General features: G+C 37.4%; 1 protein-coding gene and 1 pseudogene across 1 annotated transcript in view; one reads left to right on the top strand and one right to left on the bottom strand.

Moving 5' to 3' along the window:
* The window catches only part of DEPDC5 (DEP domain containing 5), a 113,531-nt gene extending 95,291 nt beyond the window's left edge, over window positions 1-18,240 (bottom strand). The window contains exons 1-9 of the mRNA XM_011384289.2: window positions 18,084-18,240; window positions 17,302-17,419; window positions 15,182-15,269; window positions 14,769-14,815; window positions 13,265-13,350; window positions 12,490-12,573; window positions 11,414-11,463; window positions 6,123-6,192; window positions 458-479 (exon numbers count right to left, since the gene is read on the bottom strand). Coding sequence (XP_011382591.1) covers window positions 458-479; window positions 6,123-6,192; window positions 11,414-11,463; window positions 12,490-12,573; window positions 13,265-13,350; window positions 14,769-14,815; window positions 15,182-15,269; window positions 17,302-17,359 — 505 coding nt within the window. The 5' untranslated portion in view covers window positions 17,360-17,419; window positions 18,084-18,240. The remainder of the gene's footprint in view (window positions 1-457; window positions 480-6,122; window positions 6,193-11,413; window positions 11,464-12,489; window positions 12,574-13,264; window positions 13,351-14,768; window positions 14,816-15,181; window positions 15,270-17,301; window positions 17,420-18,083) is intronic.
* Window positions 14,350-14,465, top strand: LOC111733449 (annotated as a pseudogene).
* Window positions 18,241-18,246: the final 6 nt, after the last annotated feature.

Below are 18,246 nucleotides of genomic sequence, written 5' to 3' on the forward strand. Positions count from 1 at the left end.
ATGGAGTTTTAGTTCTGTAAGATGAAAAAGTTCCGGAGATTTGTTCCACAACAATGTAAATATACTTAACACTACTGAACTGCTTAAAAATGGTTAAGATGATAAATTTTATGTTTTTTACCACCACCACCACCAAAAATAAAAAAAATCAATGACTGGAGATTTTGGAGGATTTCTCTTAATCGTGACATGAGACTTCTAAAAGCAAGCTTCATCCGTGGCATCATAGGCCATGAGAGGATCCCATCCCTCCCCTCTAGGAGCTCATCATAGAAGATAAAGACATGCAAAGTATTACAATAAATACAAATATTCCATTGAAGCTTCCCACAAGAAATGGAGAAAGGGCAGCAAATCTACCTGGGAAAGTCAAGGAAACCTCATTATGGAAGTAGAACTTGGGCTAAGACATGCCAGCTGATGAGTTGCCGGGTATAACAAATAATTCACATCGTACCCCAGCTCCACACCCAGACTGCCTGCAGGAAAAGCGTAAGTGGTTTTCTGAGTCTATATGCTTTACCACAAAGCCCCTTACCCAGTCCTTTCCTCCTCTAAAAGGTTCTGGACATTTGGTGAGAAAACAAAATGAAGTATCTGACAATCTCTTAGTTTATTGGAGACCTCACTCCTTAAAGACAGAAGCATGTTCTCCATGCACTTCCCAGGGCTTTCCATAGTCTCTGGGGCATAACAGACAACACTCAATAAATTCACTCTCCCTCTCTAACACACAGAAACACAAAGATTCAAGAGAAAATATATCTTTCGAAATGTTAACTGTAATTGTCTCTGGGTATTGGAATGAGTGATTTTGCTTTTTTCGTTTATCTTTTTACCTTTTAAAGTTTGAAATATTTCAGAGAAACAAACAAAATATATACTGTCTAAACTTTTTATAATAAACATGCAATGCTCTTATGATTACAGAATTTATTTTTTTTAAGATACCTTTTTAGGCAAAATTATTCTACAGATAAAATAAGCTTCATGGGTGCCTGTGTGTATGGCGGCACTGACAGCAAAGGGTCATGAAGGAACTTTCTGGAGTAATGGAAATGTTCTATACTTGATTGTGGTATATACGCTTATCAAAATTAAACTATACACATATAATGGATGTTTTATTGTATGAAAACTATGTTTTATTAAGTTGATTTAAAAGCTACTTTCCAAATCTGGTTAACACACTCTGTATTTACTAAGTGTGTGTGCATCTACATGAATCTATAGAGTGATATTTTTAGTTATGTCTGTGTTTTATATTTTTTAATCAATTATTTACTGTATTTGAAAGTCTTTCAGAGTACTTTGAAAAATTCCTATTAACTCTGGTTAGAACTTAAGTGTGTTCTCCACTTTAAAACTGTAAAAGTATCAATTACTGCCATATTCAAATTACCCTCCCAATGGTCCCTTTTTTTGTTGTTTTTTTATGTAGATATTTTGTTAAGATAAAATTCACATCACATAATGTTCACCAATTTCAGTGAATTCAGTGGTTTTTAGTACATGTGCAATATTATGCAACGATTGCTACTGTCTAATTCCAGACATCTTTATCACTCCAAAAAGAATCACCATACCCATAGCAGTTACTCCCTACTCCCTTCTTTCCTGGCAGCCACTAACCTACCTTCTGTCTCTATATTTATGTGTTGTGAACACTTCACATAAATGGAATCACGCAATATGTGGTCTTTTGTAACTGGTTTCTTTCACTTAGCCTACTGTTTTCAAGGTTCGTCCATGGTGCTGCATGAATCATCATTTCATTCTTTTTTCATTAACATTCCATTGTATGGTTATACCATATTATGTCTATCTGATCATCAGCTGATGGCCATTTTGAGTTGTTTCCACTTTTTGGCTACTATGAATACTACTACTACAACCATTTGTATGCAAGTTTTTGTGTGAACACATATTTTCAATACTATCAGGTGTATACCTAAGAGTGGAATTGCTGGGTCATTTGGTAATTCCACGTTTAACCTTTCGAGGAACCACCAAACTGTTCCACAGTGGCGGCACCATTTTACATTGCCACCAGGGTTCCAATTTCTCCACATCCTCTCCAACACTTGTTATTTTCCTTTAAAAAATTTTTTATTTTTATTATAGTCATCCTAGTGTGTTTGAGGTGGTATCTCATGGTGGTTTTTGATTTACATTTCCCTAATGACTAATGCTATTGAGCATCTTTTCATGTGTTTATTGACCATTTGTATATCTTCTTTGGAAAAATGTCTATTCAAACCATTTGCTCATTTTCATTGGGCTGTTTGCCTTCCTTTGTTTTTTAAGTGAATTAATCATTTACTGTATTTGAATATCTTTCAAAGATATTTTGAAAAATTCTAGTTAATGCTGGTTAGAACTTTTAAATTATATTTTAATATTTATATAGAAAACCAGCAATGTCTGTATAATACAGTTAATGTTGCAATTCTTAATTTAGAATTTGGGATACTATTATTATTTTTTTACAAAAATTATCAAACATACAAAAAAGCTGAAAAAAATCATCCAGACAACACCTACATATCCACCACGTAAATCCTATACAGAATATGACATTTGTTTTATCATTTACCTATCATCATCTAGCCATATCTTTATGTATCAATCAATCCATCTTATTTTTTCTGTATAAAAATAAGTTTCGGACATCAATACTCCCTTTCCTTTCACGTTTGCTACATCTAACCTTTTGTGGGCTGAAAAACCAGATAATTTAACTGGTTATAAAGTTTATCTAAAGTAAGAGGGCCATGTGCCATTAACTAAACTTTGCAGTGCTAATTTCTTTTTATACACTAAATTCTTGTTTTCCTAAACAGATTGTGAATTCTTGAGGGAGGAAAGCATGTCTAAACTTTCATTCAACAAATGTTTGAAAGACTATTAAGTGCCAGGAGCCATGCCAGAGAACTTTGAGATATAAAGGCAAAAGATACATTCCTTGCCCTCAAAGTGTCTGCAGCCTGGAAAGCAAGCACACATATCTACCACAGTATAATAAGTGCTAACATATGCATGCACCTGTCCAAGGTGCCATGGGGGCACTTCCAGTCTGATGAGACCAGGAAGACTTTCCGGAAGCATGAAAGCCTGAGACTAGCACTAAAGGATGATGAGTGGCTTGGGAAAGGGGGAAGGTAGGGTCTTTCCTAGGCAAAAAGAGCGGCCTGTGCAAAGACAGAGGCAAGAAAGAATGTGGCATGTTTGAGGAACAGCAAATGGTTCCCAAGGCTAGGACACAGTCAGGTAGTTATACAGAAGTGATAAAATGAGCTCTAGACTCAACTATCTCCCCTGATTTCTCCACTCAGATGTCCAAAAGGCATCTCACAAACTGAGCTTGTGAATTTCCCCCAACCGTATTCTCCCGTCTTCAGCATCTCGTAAATGACATTACCATCTATCCACCCAGCTGCTCAATTCTTCTTTCCTTCACTCCTCACATCCAATCTATCAGTAATTTCTGTGTCTCTCAAATGTATCTCAGATCTACCCACATCTCTCCATTGCTACAGCTCCCACACTACTCCATGCCACCATCTTTTAACTCCCTAACTTCTTTCTGCTTCTACTCTTGACCCTACAAACAACTCTCTACACCAGGGCCAAAGGGGCTACAGCAGGTACTGTGGATACCTATCTAACATCCTTTCTTCCTAAGAAACAGGAATCTGACTCTATTCTGGGAGGCAAGGGACCCAACCAAAAGACTAACCCTCTCAGTCTCCTGAGCAGCTACATGTGACTAAATTCTGGCCAGTAAGATGTAAATGGAAGTGTTATGTCCTCGAAGGAAGCAAACTTGGCTGCAGAATGTACCCCTCTTGTCTTTCTTCCCTTCCTCTCTCTTCTGCCTGGAATATGGATGCGGTTTCAGCAGCTCCAGCTAGATCATGGAAATCCTATCCTGAGGATGGTCCAACACAAAGGCAGAGGAGCCTTAGATCACCAGTAATTGTGACAATCATACCAGCCATGAATTGACTACCTATGCACTTCTTTCATAAGAGAGAAAAAAGTTGACCTTTAAGCATCAGTTTGTCACTGTTACGCTGGCTTTTTTCCAATAAAATCCAACTAAAAGAGTAAGTGATCTTTTAAAAGCATAATTCATGTATCACACCCCTGCTTAAAATCCTTCGATGGCTTCGAACCGTCTTTAGAATAAATGGCCCTCAAAGTCCTGTATTAATTGGCTGGAACCTGACTACCTCCTCACTGACATCATTCTCCCTTCTCTTTTCCTATGGTTCTGTCACACTGGCCTCTCACAATTATTTCCTCTGCCTGAAACACTCTTTGCCTCAACCTCCATATGCTAAGTCTCATCTTTCAGGCACCTTCTCAGAGAAGACCTCCCTGCCCACCTTTGTAAGAAGGGTCTCCTGTTTTTCTCTATGTCAATGTCCTATTACCCTCAAAAATTTTAATTTATTTATTCACCTATTAAGGAAGCCACCTTCAGTTAGTCTGCCTCTTTACCCAATTAATTTCCTTTGAAGTACTCATCATAATATATAATTACTACGTTTATGGACTAGGTGTCTAGCCACTTCTATCTCCCTACTAGGGTATAAGCTCCTTGACAGGAGGGATCTGGTCTGTGCTGTTCACCCATGGATCCCCAGGGAATGGGGATTCCCCTCTTTGATTTCCTCTCTAGAATGAAGGTTGTTCACTGATACTGTTCTGTTTCAGATTTAAAGGGAGGAAAAAAGCACAGTAGCTGAAACAAAAGAGGTGGATCCATATTATGTTAAATAAAGGAATGAATGATGTTGAAAGGTAAGCATATGCCAAATCATTAGGGTCTTTGTAAGTCGTGCTTAAGAGTGAATATCTAGAAAACTGGGAAAAAGCAAATTAAGATCACTATAAAATACCAATTTATGCCCACTAGGGTTGCAAAAGCTTTAAAAATTTAAGAACGAGTGTTGGAAAAAGTGAAAAACTACAAGAGATTAAATATACTACTACTAGGAGTATAAATTAGTACAAGGAATTTGAAAAATAATTAGGCATTATCCTACAAAGTAGAAGCTATGACCCAGCAAATACACTCCTAATTACAGATTCAAAATATAGTACTGAGTACAAACAAGCTAGCTTAAAAAAAAAGACTATATACATTTTTATTCTACTTTAATAAAGTTCAAAATAAACAAAACAAATAAGTATACCACTTAGGATAAAGTACATATGTATTACCACTATGTAAGCAACAAGGAAATTACGAAAATAAAATTCAGATAGAGGTTACCTTTAAAGGCACTGGTTCTCAATAGGGGCAATTTTGCTCTCTCAGGGGACATGTGGTGATGTCTGGAGACATTTCTAGTTCTCATGACTTGCACGGTAGGGGAGGTGGAGAGTGCTACTGGCATTTAGTGGGTAGAAGCAAGAAATGCTGCTGAACATCCCACAATGTGCAAAATAGCCCCCCACAACATTATTGTCATTTGAGGCCAGATCATTCTTTATAGCCTGTCCTATACACTGAAGAGTGTTTAGCAGTGTTCTCCACACAACTCCACTTGTAACAACCAGAAATGTTTCCAGACACTGGCAAAAGACGCCTGGGGAGGAAATATCATCCCCAGTTGAGCACCACTGCTCTCAAAGAGGCAGGGGGATGAGAACAAGGAAGAGCAGGTGGATGGCTTCACCAGCATGGGTAATGTTCATAGCTATTCAGGTTGGATTCTTCCAACCAGAATAGAGAACAAAGGAGATTCCTTTGTAAAGGTCTCTCTTCGTGCTTACCAATGCATTCTCACATTGAGTCTAACTTTGGCTAGGTATTAGTGGGCATAGAAGCCTGCAAGCTAGACACATGTCTATGTCTGATATTAAACAGACCTCCTTCAGAAGAAGAAAATGAAGATCGACCCCAAATTGGAGAGCTCCAACTGTAAAACATTAGAATTTTAAAAGAGTCCCCTTCAGTATTACAATATAGCCCAAACTGGGCAGACAGACAGTAGTAGTCATCATGAGATTATCAAGTTTTTGCTTGTTTCTCTGTTTTGTTCTTGATTTCAGGACTCAGACATAATGGTACGGGAAAACAAAACCAAAAAGCATTTTATCAGTCTTACCCTGGTATCTTCACTGATATAACCACACATGACCTTCTCGTTCTTGACCCACAGCTCGCCAGCCTGTGCCCTGAAAGGAGATATACACACAAGTTATTACAAGTCTTCCATAAACTACCGAAAAACAGAATGATTTCAGGGTGGCTCACTCTGAAGTTACTTATACCCAGACCTGGCCAAGTACAGATTTCCAGAGATAGCACCACGAACGGATTACGCAACATCAAGAATTCCTAGAGCAAACTGAGTATGTACAACAGAAGATCTTAATCTGGGAGCCCATAGGCAACATGTGGGACTAAGGAAAGGCTTCAGGGAACCCATGAACCCTCTGAAATGATGCAAAATTTTCTGAGCAGAGAATTATATAGCTTTTGTCAACTCTTTAAAAGGGGTCCACGTCACAAAAACAGTTAAGGAACACTGATAAACAATTTTGCTAATTCCAGCTTTGATACAATGAGTTTCAACAGAAACAAAATCCATCTTAATATAAGGATTAGAAGACAAACAGTTGGGAGGCAAGAAGGGATAGGGTCCCAATTCAACGGAGGCCTTTCTATTGAATAATTTTCATGGCAACTTGCTATTGTGTTTTGGGGTTTGCTGTTTTCTCCTCTGCAACTTTTTAAGGGTGTGAAATAGATAGTGCAGTTCAAAGAACATGGCCTTCGGAGCTGACCAGCCTAGAGTAAAATTGGTCTAGGCAGGAATCTCAGTTCTGACTGTCACTTTACTAGTTGAATGGCCTTCGGTTGCAGACCTGTTTCTAATGTAAGGAAACCATTCAGGACAATGTGGGGGTGGGAGGTAGGAGATGTTCAGTTAAGAGTACTAGTGGCTATTTGTATTAGCAAGAACAATAACAATGAGAAAATAGTAACACAAGAGGCTATCCCAGAGAGGAAGTGGTACTTGCTACCTGAGGACCTTGTAATCATCTCTCAATCAACCACGAAAACCTTTCTCTTCTACCAACTTCAATGCAGTTGCCTGCCTGGCCCTAAGCAATCGGTCCTCATTAAAAAAAAAAAAAAAAAGGAAAAGATCAAATAAAAGCAAAGAAAATGCTGTGTAGCATGAGTCACAGCTCAGGAGACCTGGGAAACACTGTACCATCAACCAATCAGCCTCCCTGGGCCTCCCTACCATCTGTAAAATGAAGAAGGCTGGACCAAGCTCGTTTTCCTAATATGCTTCTCAGGGTCTCAGGGCTGCTTTAGCCAAGAGGAGTGATTCTTGGTATTCCTTTACCCAAGCGTGTCTGTGAGGGACAATTGCAGCAAACTTGACCTGAGCAAGGACTCTGTTTCTTTAATATTATAAAGAAGGATTCTCTGTTCCCATGATCTATGAGATCTATTAGCAGGAAGTATTCTGCATATAAGCTACCTCTAAAATGAGCTTGTTGTTAGTGTACTCACTCACCAACTCCTATTAGTACATATAGACAAAGTGGTATAAAATGTGGACTTGGATTCTTGTGCCTCCACTCCCTGAGGCTCTATCTAAACCTCAATAAAAAAAAATCAGTAATGTGGTTAAGGAGAGAATCCTGCCCTATCCATCATCTAAAGCTCCCGGAAGGACCCAAAGAGATACTATAAATGAGAAGACTTGGTAAACTGCACATTAGTTATTATTCCTATGGAAATGGTTCTTTATCTCTCTCTCTCTCTCTCTCTCTCTCTCTCTCTCTCTCTCTCTCACACACACACACACACACACACACACACCACACACACACACACACACACAGAGGAGGGGGGAGAGAATGAGCATGCAATCTTGACCTTTGCTAAGCCTAAAAAAGCTCTTACCCAAATGGGAACTTAGAATGGCCCTGAGGCAGCAATCTCCTCTTTTCTACGAGTTCAACAGAAAAAGAAATTCCACAGACAGATGCAAAGTCAAATCCATATCCCCCAGGAAACAACCTAGAGCACACAGGGCTTCCCATGAGAGAGGCAGAATGGTACACTGCCAAGCCCTAGACCAGGATGAAGGCAACCTGGGGGCACTAGCTCCTGATTAAGATCTTGAGGTCACTTTCCCTTCCCTTTTCTATCAAGTGAGCTGTTGGGGGTCAGTGATCTCCACTATCCTTTACAGCCAAGTTTCAACATTCTGTGAATAAAAGGTTAAAGTAAATGCAAAGTACGGTCACTGTAGTATCATTTGCATTATACACTTTTGAACAACCTAAATGTCCAGTAGTGGTAAACCAGTTAAGTAAATTATAAGGTATCCAGATGATAGAATATCATTAAAACCATTAAAATAATGTTTACAAGAAGTTTCAACTTCACCAGAAATGTTTATAGGCTTTTAAGTGGAAAAAAGATACAAAATAGCACACACAGTATCATTTCTATTTATTTAAGATACATGTATTATTATTACACACTATCTTTAAGATACATGTATGTGCTTCTATGTATGCAAAAAAATATTGGAAGGTCACGCCAACATTTAATAGTAGTTATCTGTAGGTAGTTGGCTTACATACCATTGTAAATTTTCATCTTTATACTCTCTGTATTATCCAAATGTTCTAGAATATGTATTTTTTAAATTATGAAAAGTTGGGTTTTTTTTCCCACAATGATGATGTAAGTTTATTATGCGAGTCTTACCAACACTTCTAAGATGAGGTTTTGACTATGTGATCACTAAGCTGTGAAACAGTAGGAAACAAGAAATGTCCGGGCAAGATTCCATGGCCAATGTGAAGATAATTGAGGAAATTATTTGGCAAATACAAGGAGTTTTGGTTTTATTTTAAAAAATAAATTATATAAAATTGTACATGGTCAAGCCAAAAGGAAATAAAAAGACAACATTTTGACAGAACTATGTCAGAAAGTTAACAGTGGTTGCTTCTGAATATTGTCTCCTTCTCTATTGTTTTTCAAATTCTCCCCAACGAGCAAGCATTATATATAAAAATACCTAGTTTATTGCCTTGTATACAGTATGTGCTGAAAACTAGTACTTAATAGTTTCAATTCTATAATTAGAAGAAACATTTTAAGAGAATGGCCACCATAGAGTCAGAGTTCAAGTCAGAGAAGATCCTAGGAGACCCTCTGCAGTGAGGTGGATCCAGGAGGAAAACACCTAAACTCAAGGGGCTTTAAGTAAGTGCAACTCTCCACCCAGTTCTGTCTGTGCCTGGACAGCTGAGAAGTAAGGGCCAGAAATTATTCAGTGTCGTTCTCTCTGGAGTATGAGTCAGAAAAAAAAAATTTTAAGTAAAAAAAAAAACAAAAAACACACACACACACGGCTAGTAGACAGTCCCAAAAACTGTATCTGGAAAAAAGAAATCTCTTCATAATAAGATCGAAGAGACTAAAGTTGTAAGTTTGATATCTTAAAAAAGCAATTAGGAGATAAGATTTAGGTGCAATATTTTTCTTATAACATTTTCTTTAATTTTTTTAAAATACTGACTTTTTAACATTTTAGAGAATACATTAGAAATTTACTCAGAGAAAATCAAAATGTTTATCTTTTAAGAAAAAAATAATGTCTCAAAGGCAGGGTCTCAAGGTAATGAAATTCTCTCATATATCCTTAATTACTGACTAAATTATCAGGTTAAAAAAGCTAAATTACAGAGAAATTCTTTAATAATTTATTATGACTTTATACAAATAATTATTATACTTCCTTTTTTCATACGAGACCCAGAACTTTTTTTTTATTCCATGCCTTCATGTAGCTAGGAAAAGTGACTTTTGATTCAGTGTAGGAAGACCATAAATAAGTATTCTGGAAAAATGGTAGAAGACTTTGTGGTTTACATTGAGCCATAAATGAGCAAAATATTAGGACAGATCTTTAAAAGTCTAAAACTGCCTTTATGGTAACATTTTCATTTCTGTGTCTAGCACCATATGTATGAGGACATTTATATAGAGAAATAAGGAATTTAAGAATGAAAGGAATCTGAAGTTTCTAAACCAGGGCCCAGCAAACTATAGCCCAGGCCAAATCCAGCCCATCTTCTGTTTTTGTATGGCCAACGCTAAGAACAACTTTTACATTTTAACACAGTTTAAAAAAGCAAACCATTGGCAACAGATACCTGAGACCCATGTGGATCAAAGTTTAAAATATTTACTATCTAGTCCTTTACAGAAAAAGATTCTAAACAGACCATTTCATTTCCGGGATAAGTAGGCTCCAAGAATCTCCGACCTGCTCAACACCACCCTGCTAATCCCTGGAACTGCAGAAGTAGCATCTAGGTTTCTTGATTCCTGGTCCATGCCTCCAAAAGACTAGCTTGTACTGGAAGGCATGAATCTAGGTTACATTTCTTGTTCTGCTCGAGACTTAGTCCCTTGGGTTGTGCTTTAGCTGCTAAGATTTTTCAAAGAATTTTGATCCTCCAACAACTTTAACAACATTCCTTTTCGGAAAAATTAATCTTTCATCTTTTCTTTGTTTCCCGATCAAGTCGTTCAGACTAATCAAATAACCCTAGTTGCTAGTGAAAATTCTTTTCAAAAGCACTGTGGCCAATAAAAGTAGAAGAAATTATTGAATTAGAAAACCACCACCCAGCAACAATCGTCAATAGATGAAACCAATAGGTGAAAAGTTCATGGGGAACTTCAAAATGGGGGACCAGACTGCATCATCAGAACTCACTGGTCAATCTTAGCATCATTAAAAGAGAGTCGACCAGATGTAAATGTACTTGTACACACACAGTAAATTTCGGGAAAAACACAGCTTTTTGTAAGGAGAAGGATTATATTTCATTATACACCTCTTTGTACTGAAGGCTTTATCCTGTAGATGTTATGCTTTTTAAATTTAAAAGGTTTCAAAAAGTCCCTTTTTCTCTCTTCTTCACAAACTGAAATACATAATTTTAATAAATCAAGAGCAATACAAAACAGTTAAAAAGGCAGCAAATCAGGAACTACTGTGCTAGTCATTTTATGTCCCCAAACACATTTCCTAATCTGTAAAACAAGAAGGTCTGATTTAAATATGTTCATCTAAAGCTGTTTCCAGTTCCAAAATTAGGAGTCTAGATCTCCATTGCTACAAAATACCAATTGGTTTCAGCAACTTCCAGTCATCTTAAAACTTTTCTAATGCATTTTTAAGTTTTCTGGTTTGTTTTAGCTATAACAATCTCATGTTTTAAGCTATCATGTATTTTATTATGTGGACATCCATAAACCTCAAATGCTGTTCATAGCCCCATTACTGTATTAGATCCTATTCCCGTTTACTAGCAGATAAGTCAAGAGTGATGCAATGTCTACCTGATGCCAGCAAATTCCACCTTCTGAGTGATATAGGCACATGTGCTGACCTAAGGGAAGAGAGAGAGAGATTCAATAACACATCAAGGCCATAAAAGAGTCACAAAGAAACTCCCCTGGCTTTCTAATCTCTCAAGTTCAACTAACATGGGAGTAATAGAACTATCCCAGAGGGAAACTTGATGGGGCAGGTATAACAGTAGGTTCTTAAGAGTTTGGCGAGTATCAAGAATAGTAAAGACCAGGTGGATAAGTGGCCAGCTTCACCAATATACTTATCTTCACATATGTTTGCATAGCATATCTACCTTTACATATTCTCTTAAATAAAGAATAATTTACCTCTCATTTTAGAAAATGGAACCCTCCTCCCACCATCAAAATGAGCAAAGATACTTTTTTCCTGAAAATTACACTGTATGGAAAATCTACCTATAATTTATTGTTTCATAATACTCAAAAAGTCCAATAAGAATTTTCAGCATGAGCTCACAGTTCTGATGAACTCATCATTTTAAGTGAAAAATGTTCATTAAAAATAAATAAATAAGGAAAATGGGAGGAAGTTACAGCAAAAGCAGTCTAACCTGGAAGAAATAAGATCTGGATTCTAGCCCAGTCTCTCCTGCCTACAAGCCTTCCAGTCTCGGCCAATCACTTAACTTCCCAAACTCAGTTTTCACATCTATAAATTAGGGGTAACAAATACCTGTCCACAAAGAGGAACTGTGAGGAGCAAATGAGATCAAGTGAAGATGTAAAAACTAAAGTCTCATTCAAAAGTAAAATAATATTAAAATTTCCCATTCAAACCAAAATTGCAGAGTAAAAATCTGACAATAAACAAAAAGCAAAAACATAATAATAATAATAATAATAATAATAATAATAAACAACTCAAAAAAAAACTATGAAAAGAGAATGGAAGATACACAAAGTATTTAACAATAATGGTCTATGATACTGGAATTTGAAATTATTCTAAACACTTCTCCCTAATAGATCTTCTAATTTTTATAATGAACATGGATTATTAATATAATGGAAAAAATAACTTTTTAAAAATCACATCTTACCAAACTTTTCTTTAGTCGCCACATATCCCCACGGCCAATATATTGATCCTTAAAGGTTAATTCCACTAGATCAAGGGTTACATCCTAAAAGGGAATCAAATATATCTCTCTGCATTACTCTGCCAGAGTTTAAGTCCTAAGATCATGCCCACTCATCACGGAGAAACATTTTGGCAAAATAGAAGTATAGAAAGATCATTCAATAGCAGAACCCTGACAAACAGAATTTTATCCTGTCAGAGAAGGCTACTGAGTGTAGATGGTAAGTCTGTAATAGATGCTTTAACAGCTGTATCATGGTTAAGTTCAATGAGCACTAAAATACTAATTCTGTGTTTTAGTCTTGATTCTGGAACACAAATATGGCATTGAACTGGATGCTTTCTTTCCCTAGATAATGTCAATAATATCTTTTAGACAATAATTTTTACCTATTATAGCATCCTCTCTAGACGAAAAATAAGAATACGTTAAGAAAATTTTAGTATTTTAATAGAAATTTTACATTTAGCTTTATAAACACACATATATACATACAAAATCTTTTTAAAATCTTTAAAAAATGGGGAGGATGGTTTTAAAATCTTTAAAAAACAGGGAAGATGGATTTAAATGCAACCTACATACTACTTATAACATAAACAACCTACATATGACCATATGTTTAATAGTCCAACACTATACTTAAGTAACTCATTATTTCCTTAGAGACCCCATCTTGAGGCAGGGTGCTAATCACCTCCAAAAGATATGTGAGTTCAGAACGAAAACATACCTTAGGGTCTACTACATTCACATAGACATCTTGATAAGGTCTTAGACGGAACACTTGGGTCACGGTCTGGTCCACACTGATAGTTTCTGAAACAGAGAAGAAATCTGGATCAGATAATACATTCCAAAAAATAGCAGGTAAATATATTCTAATCTATGAATACTCAGACACTCAACAAGCAACAGAATTGATCTCTTGCCATGGGCAAAGCATGTTCTTTGCCTTTCAGGAGCTTACAATTTAGAATTCTCTCTTTTTCAGGTGACACAAGGAGCTGAAATAAGACCTGAGCCCAGGCAATTAAAAAATGAGAGAGACAGAAATAGGACAGAGAGAGAAGGGAAAATAAAGAATTTAGAAAGCAACATAAAAAAGTTCAAAGAGTTGTGAAAACTCAGAAGAGGAAGAGAGCGTTTCTTATTTGGTATGAAGTAGTGGGGGTAGTTACGAAAGAAACTTCTTAATGAGCCCCTAAGTTTGGTAAATAAGAAACATAACAGGTGATGGGAGATGGGGTGAGGGTAAGAAGGACACTCAGGATTTCAGTTCCACAGAAATCTTAACTCAGGATTTGGGTTTTGATAGAATGTTTTCCTATCAAGTTGAAATATAAAAAAGTAGTTGACATCAAAATCTTTTAGAGCATATCAGAAGTCTGTTTTTCCTTTAAGTACTATTTAAAGTATTACTTTATTCGCTATCCATTAACATTTTGGTTTCTTGATCAGCATAGTAAAGTCATTAGAGAAAAAAAGAAAGGATTTGCATCCAGAGTAAGCAAGCAGAATCATCACTCTGGTTCCTCCACTTACTGACTTCGGGCAAGCCAATTCATCTCACTCAAGAGTTGGTGGGAAGATACAGATTACAAAAAACTCCCAGGACAGTGCCTTGCACATTTTGTACATAACCATCAACAAGTTTCTTCCCCCGCCTCACCCAGAGTAGGCACTTAACAAATATTTTGTGCAAAAACATAATATTTAAGAAAGCAGGGATGTGGTTCCATAGTGTAGCAGTTAGCACGCGTCTGTTTTACACGCAGAAGGTCCTGGGCTTGTGCCCCAGTGGAGCCACAAGCCATAGTCTATGGCCATGCCACCCTGAACAAGACCAATGTCTGATCTTGGAAGCTAAGCAGGGTCGGGCCTGGTTAGTACTTGGATGGGAGACCACCTAGGAAGACCAGGTGCTATAGGCACAAATAATAATAATAAAAAGAAAAAAAAAAAAGGAAGCATGCTTTTTCAACAATTTTTTTGGAGTTAAGTGTAAAGGTTCACTTCTTCAAATTAATTTTCGTCCTGACTTTAAATTAAGACAGCGACAGATGCCGACAAATGAGATTCCTTGGCAGTTTTGATACCTGACCAGTTTTTAAAAGAGAACACAATTTGATAAGGAGAGCAGTCTTGTGCTCTCCTTTCCTGGGATTGTGAAGAGACGTTTCTTACAGTTTCTGGGACAGTAAAGTATAAAACTCTTAGAGAGATAGAATTCTTACCTTTTTGTAAATCTTCCTTAAGCGATTTGACCTGCAAAAGCAGAGGGCTGGGAGAAAAAAAGGAACAAAGAGATGGGATACTGTAAGCAGTAATAACAAGCTTTTTACTCCAAAAGAGCCAAACAGACATAATATAACTTGCAGCACAACAATGGGAAAAAGTTCTCTTAAAAACAAACTCTGCATTTGTATTCAAGGAAATGGATAAATGCTACAGATTTTTAAGACTTGTCATCTCAGCTATAAAAATAGAAAAAAATGGACCACTTTTAAAAAGATTATTGGTTTACCAATTCTAGAGAGCAGAAGCATTTTTATCCAAAAGCAAAGAGCCATCTTGCCCTTCAAGCCTCTTCGACAAAATATCATTTGGAAATAACAGTTAGTTCCTTTGACCCTAGTCACTCACTCACCTGTATTCATCATTGGGGTGAGCAATCTCCACAATGTCTCCAAGCTTGATGTGAGGAAACACTTTGGGGTTCACGACCAGCTCATCATCTGAAAGACAATTCAGCGATCTCAAGCAGAAAACACACTCACTCACTTGCTTGACAGGCTGTGGTATATGCTTTAATGTTGGGTCCTCACAATCTCATCAGGTTGGTATTACAGTACAATCCCTTATATTTATTCAAAATTATCCAAAAGAATTGTCTTAATGTGATCTTCACAATAAATCTTTGGATCTAGTGGAAATGAAGAAATCACCTAGCATATAAAGCGATTTGCCTAAGGGTAGATAGCTAGTAACAGCATAGCCAGGACTGATGACTGATCCAGGGTTCCTTCTACCTAAAGCCTCTCATGTCATAAAAATCAAGTCAAATAAAATACTTGGACTTTGAAAGGCAGCACTTGATCAGGAAAAACCTTCAGATATCAATTCACATTAGAGTCCAATAAGACCCTTAAAATATATGGAAGACAGTTTTATATGTTTATTTACCTCTGCCCCCCATGGGAGTGGAGGAGAACTCTTTCAAATATACTCAGAACCACACAGATAGAGTGATATTTGTTTTAATTTGGGGACGAAAGACAAGGTTTTTAATTATGCTAAAACCATGACAAGTACATCCAGATTTCAAATATAATCAGACCGAATAAAAATTCAGCCTAAGAAAGTAAAGCACTGAATTTATCCCAAATTTTATTTAGTACATTGTATCCATTGATGGTTTTATGCTAAATCCTCTGTGAAGCTTTGCCCAAACTTCCAGTCTAAATTAAGCTCTCTGAGCATGTATTTTGTTCTGCTTCGTGTTATCATTTCCTTTTTGCACATCTTTCTCATAGAGCAGAAAGCCCCTTAGGGACAAGGGACCTTGTCATGTTCATAAACTTTATGTTTGGAACATTTAATATTGGATACATTTAATATTTGTTGGATGTGTTTTTGTTCATAGCCCTGGGAACTAGGTACAGTATCTAGCCACCTTTGTCTTGTGTACATGAAAAAACAGAATTGTATACATTGTATATATATTATGTACACTGTATCCTTGCATCCTTCTTTCTGCCAAAAGTTATTTCTGCTGTCTATTCAGTTCTACTTCACAAATGTTTAGGTAGCATCAATGGCATACCAAATATAGTGTTACTCACAGATTGTGCATTTTAGCAGAAATTGTTTTAAATTTAGCAATGCCTGATATATCCTTTTCCTAGTCATTATAATAGCTACATTTATTGAGCAGTACTAATGAGCCTGGTACTATGCTAAATATTTTATATACATTATCTAACTTGATCTCCATAACACCTTGTGATATAGAAACTATTATTGTCACTTTTTCAGTCCTGCCTTTAGAGCAAATGCATACTAAAATTACAATTTTAAAAAGACCTATTGTATTAATTTCAATTTCCGAAGCAAATAAAGTTGTTAGGACAGGAGAAAAAATGATTCATTTACAAGAAGAAAAAAAATTGCATTACTAAGTGTCATCCTATTCTGTAGATTTTTAGGCTCAAGGTGCTAGAAAAAGAGGAATTATTTTAGAGGGCTTGAATTTGTAGATGAGGTAAACTAGGGGCTCGCCTGAAGTTGCATGGAAAGTTAAGAGGCAGAGCTGATACTTTGGATTCTGGTTCAGTGCAGGACAGTACGCTGTTTCTACCCCTTCTCATTGTCACTATGAAAAGGTTCATGCTTTGATCATACCTGTCTTAAGCATATCTGCTGTTTCTCTCTCATAGAATGTAAGTTTCTCTTTTCTCCAAAACCAGTATGGACTAGAATTTTACGGAACATAAACAGTAAATATGTAATAAAAATTACAAATGAACGGTAGTAAACTGACAATATTCACAATGTTCCTTAAAAGTCAGAGTGCAAATGCTTTTAGAAGAGGCCTGTGCTCTCCAGTCATACTGGCCTCCAGCTACTGTATTATACTCGCTACTTCACTCAGTTAAATGGCCTATCTAGCCTCAATTGTCACATGAATCAGTGTGTAATTTTCAAGGCACTGGACACACCAGAACCACAGCCAAATGACACAACCCCCAAAGACCAATCAATACTGACCACTGCCCCCAAAGCCCTTCTTGTGGATGACTAGTTTGTAGACCTTTGTTGTTCTCATCTTGTACAGTTGTTTCCTTCAGCTGTTCCAAGCTTGGAGGAGAGAAGTCATCTTGCCTCCCTGCCATTGAAAAACAAACAAAAAGGCTGGAATGTCAGACTTTTATTTGCAACTGCTCTTTGATTGTAGGGTACTGAAAATACTGGTGCTGCTCGGCTAAGAGTTAGCACCAGCCCTTGGATGAAATCACTTTTCCAAGTTTAAGGACAGATAGAGAACAGAATCTGGGAACTAAAGGGGATTCCGGCCAGGGTCTAGACCAACCTCCAAGAAGACATTCTCTATCACACCCCTAAAGGGAAAACTTATAGTGAATGGGCCACTCATTACCTTGCCTCTATCTAAACCAATAACACTCAAATAATGAAAAGATAGTAAGAAGTAAGCACACTCATTCTGTAGATGAGGAACGTGAGGGCCAGAATAAGGGTCTTGCCCAAGGTCACTCAGAGACTGAGAGGCATTCCCACCGTTCACGTTCCGCCGTCAATTTCCTGGGTATACAAATGAGAGGAAGGCAAGGGTTCATTTCCCGTCTGTACAAATTCACAGAGGTTCCTCTCTCTGACCCTCATTCCACAGCTGAGTACACTGAAGCTCAGATAAATAAATTCTTGTCTAAGGTCACACAGCGAGTTCGCAGTGGAGCCAAGACTCCAACCAAAACCATGGCCCCCTCCCTCACGTTCCCCAAACCCGGGCCCGGGATAGCAGCTCCACTCACCCACAGCTCCGGAGCCCCTTTCCGCTTCAGGCCAGGGCCCCGAGAGCAGGACCCTACCTGGGTCTCCCGCACCTCCTCGGGACGCCGCACCTACGCCCCCACAACGTGTGCAGATTTCGTGCCGGAGGTCTAGGTGCCGAACCGCCCGCCCCAGCCAAAGAGC

The sequence above is a fragment of the Pteropus vampyrus genome, unplaced genomic scaffold (assembly GCF_000151845.1).
Source record: "Pteropus vampyrus isolate Shadow unplaced genomic scaffold, Pvam_2.0 Scaffold568, whole genome shotgun sequence".
In the NCBI taxonomy this organism is placed as follows: domain Eukaryota; kingdom Metazoa; phylum Chordata; class Mammalia; order Chiroptera; family Pteropodidae; genus Pteropus; species Pteropus vampyrus.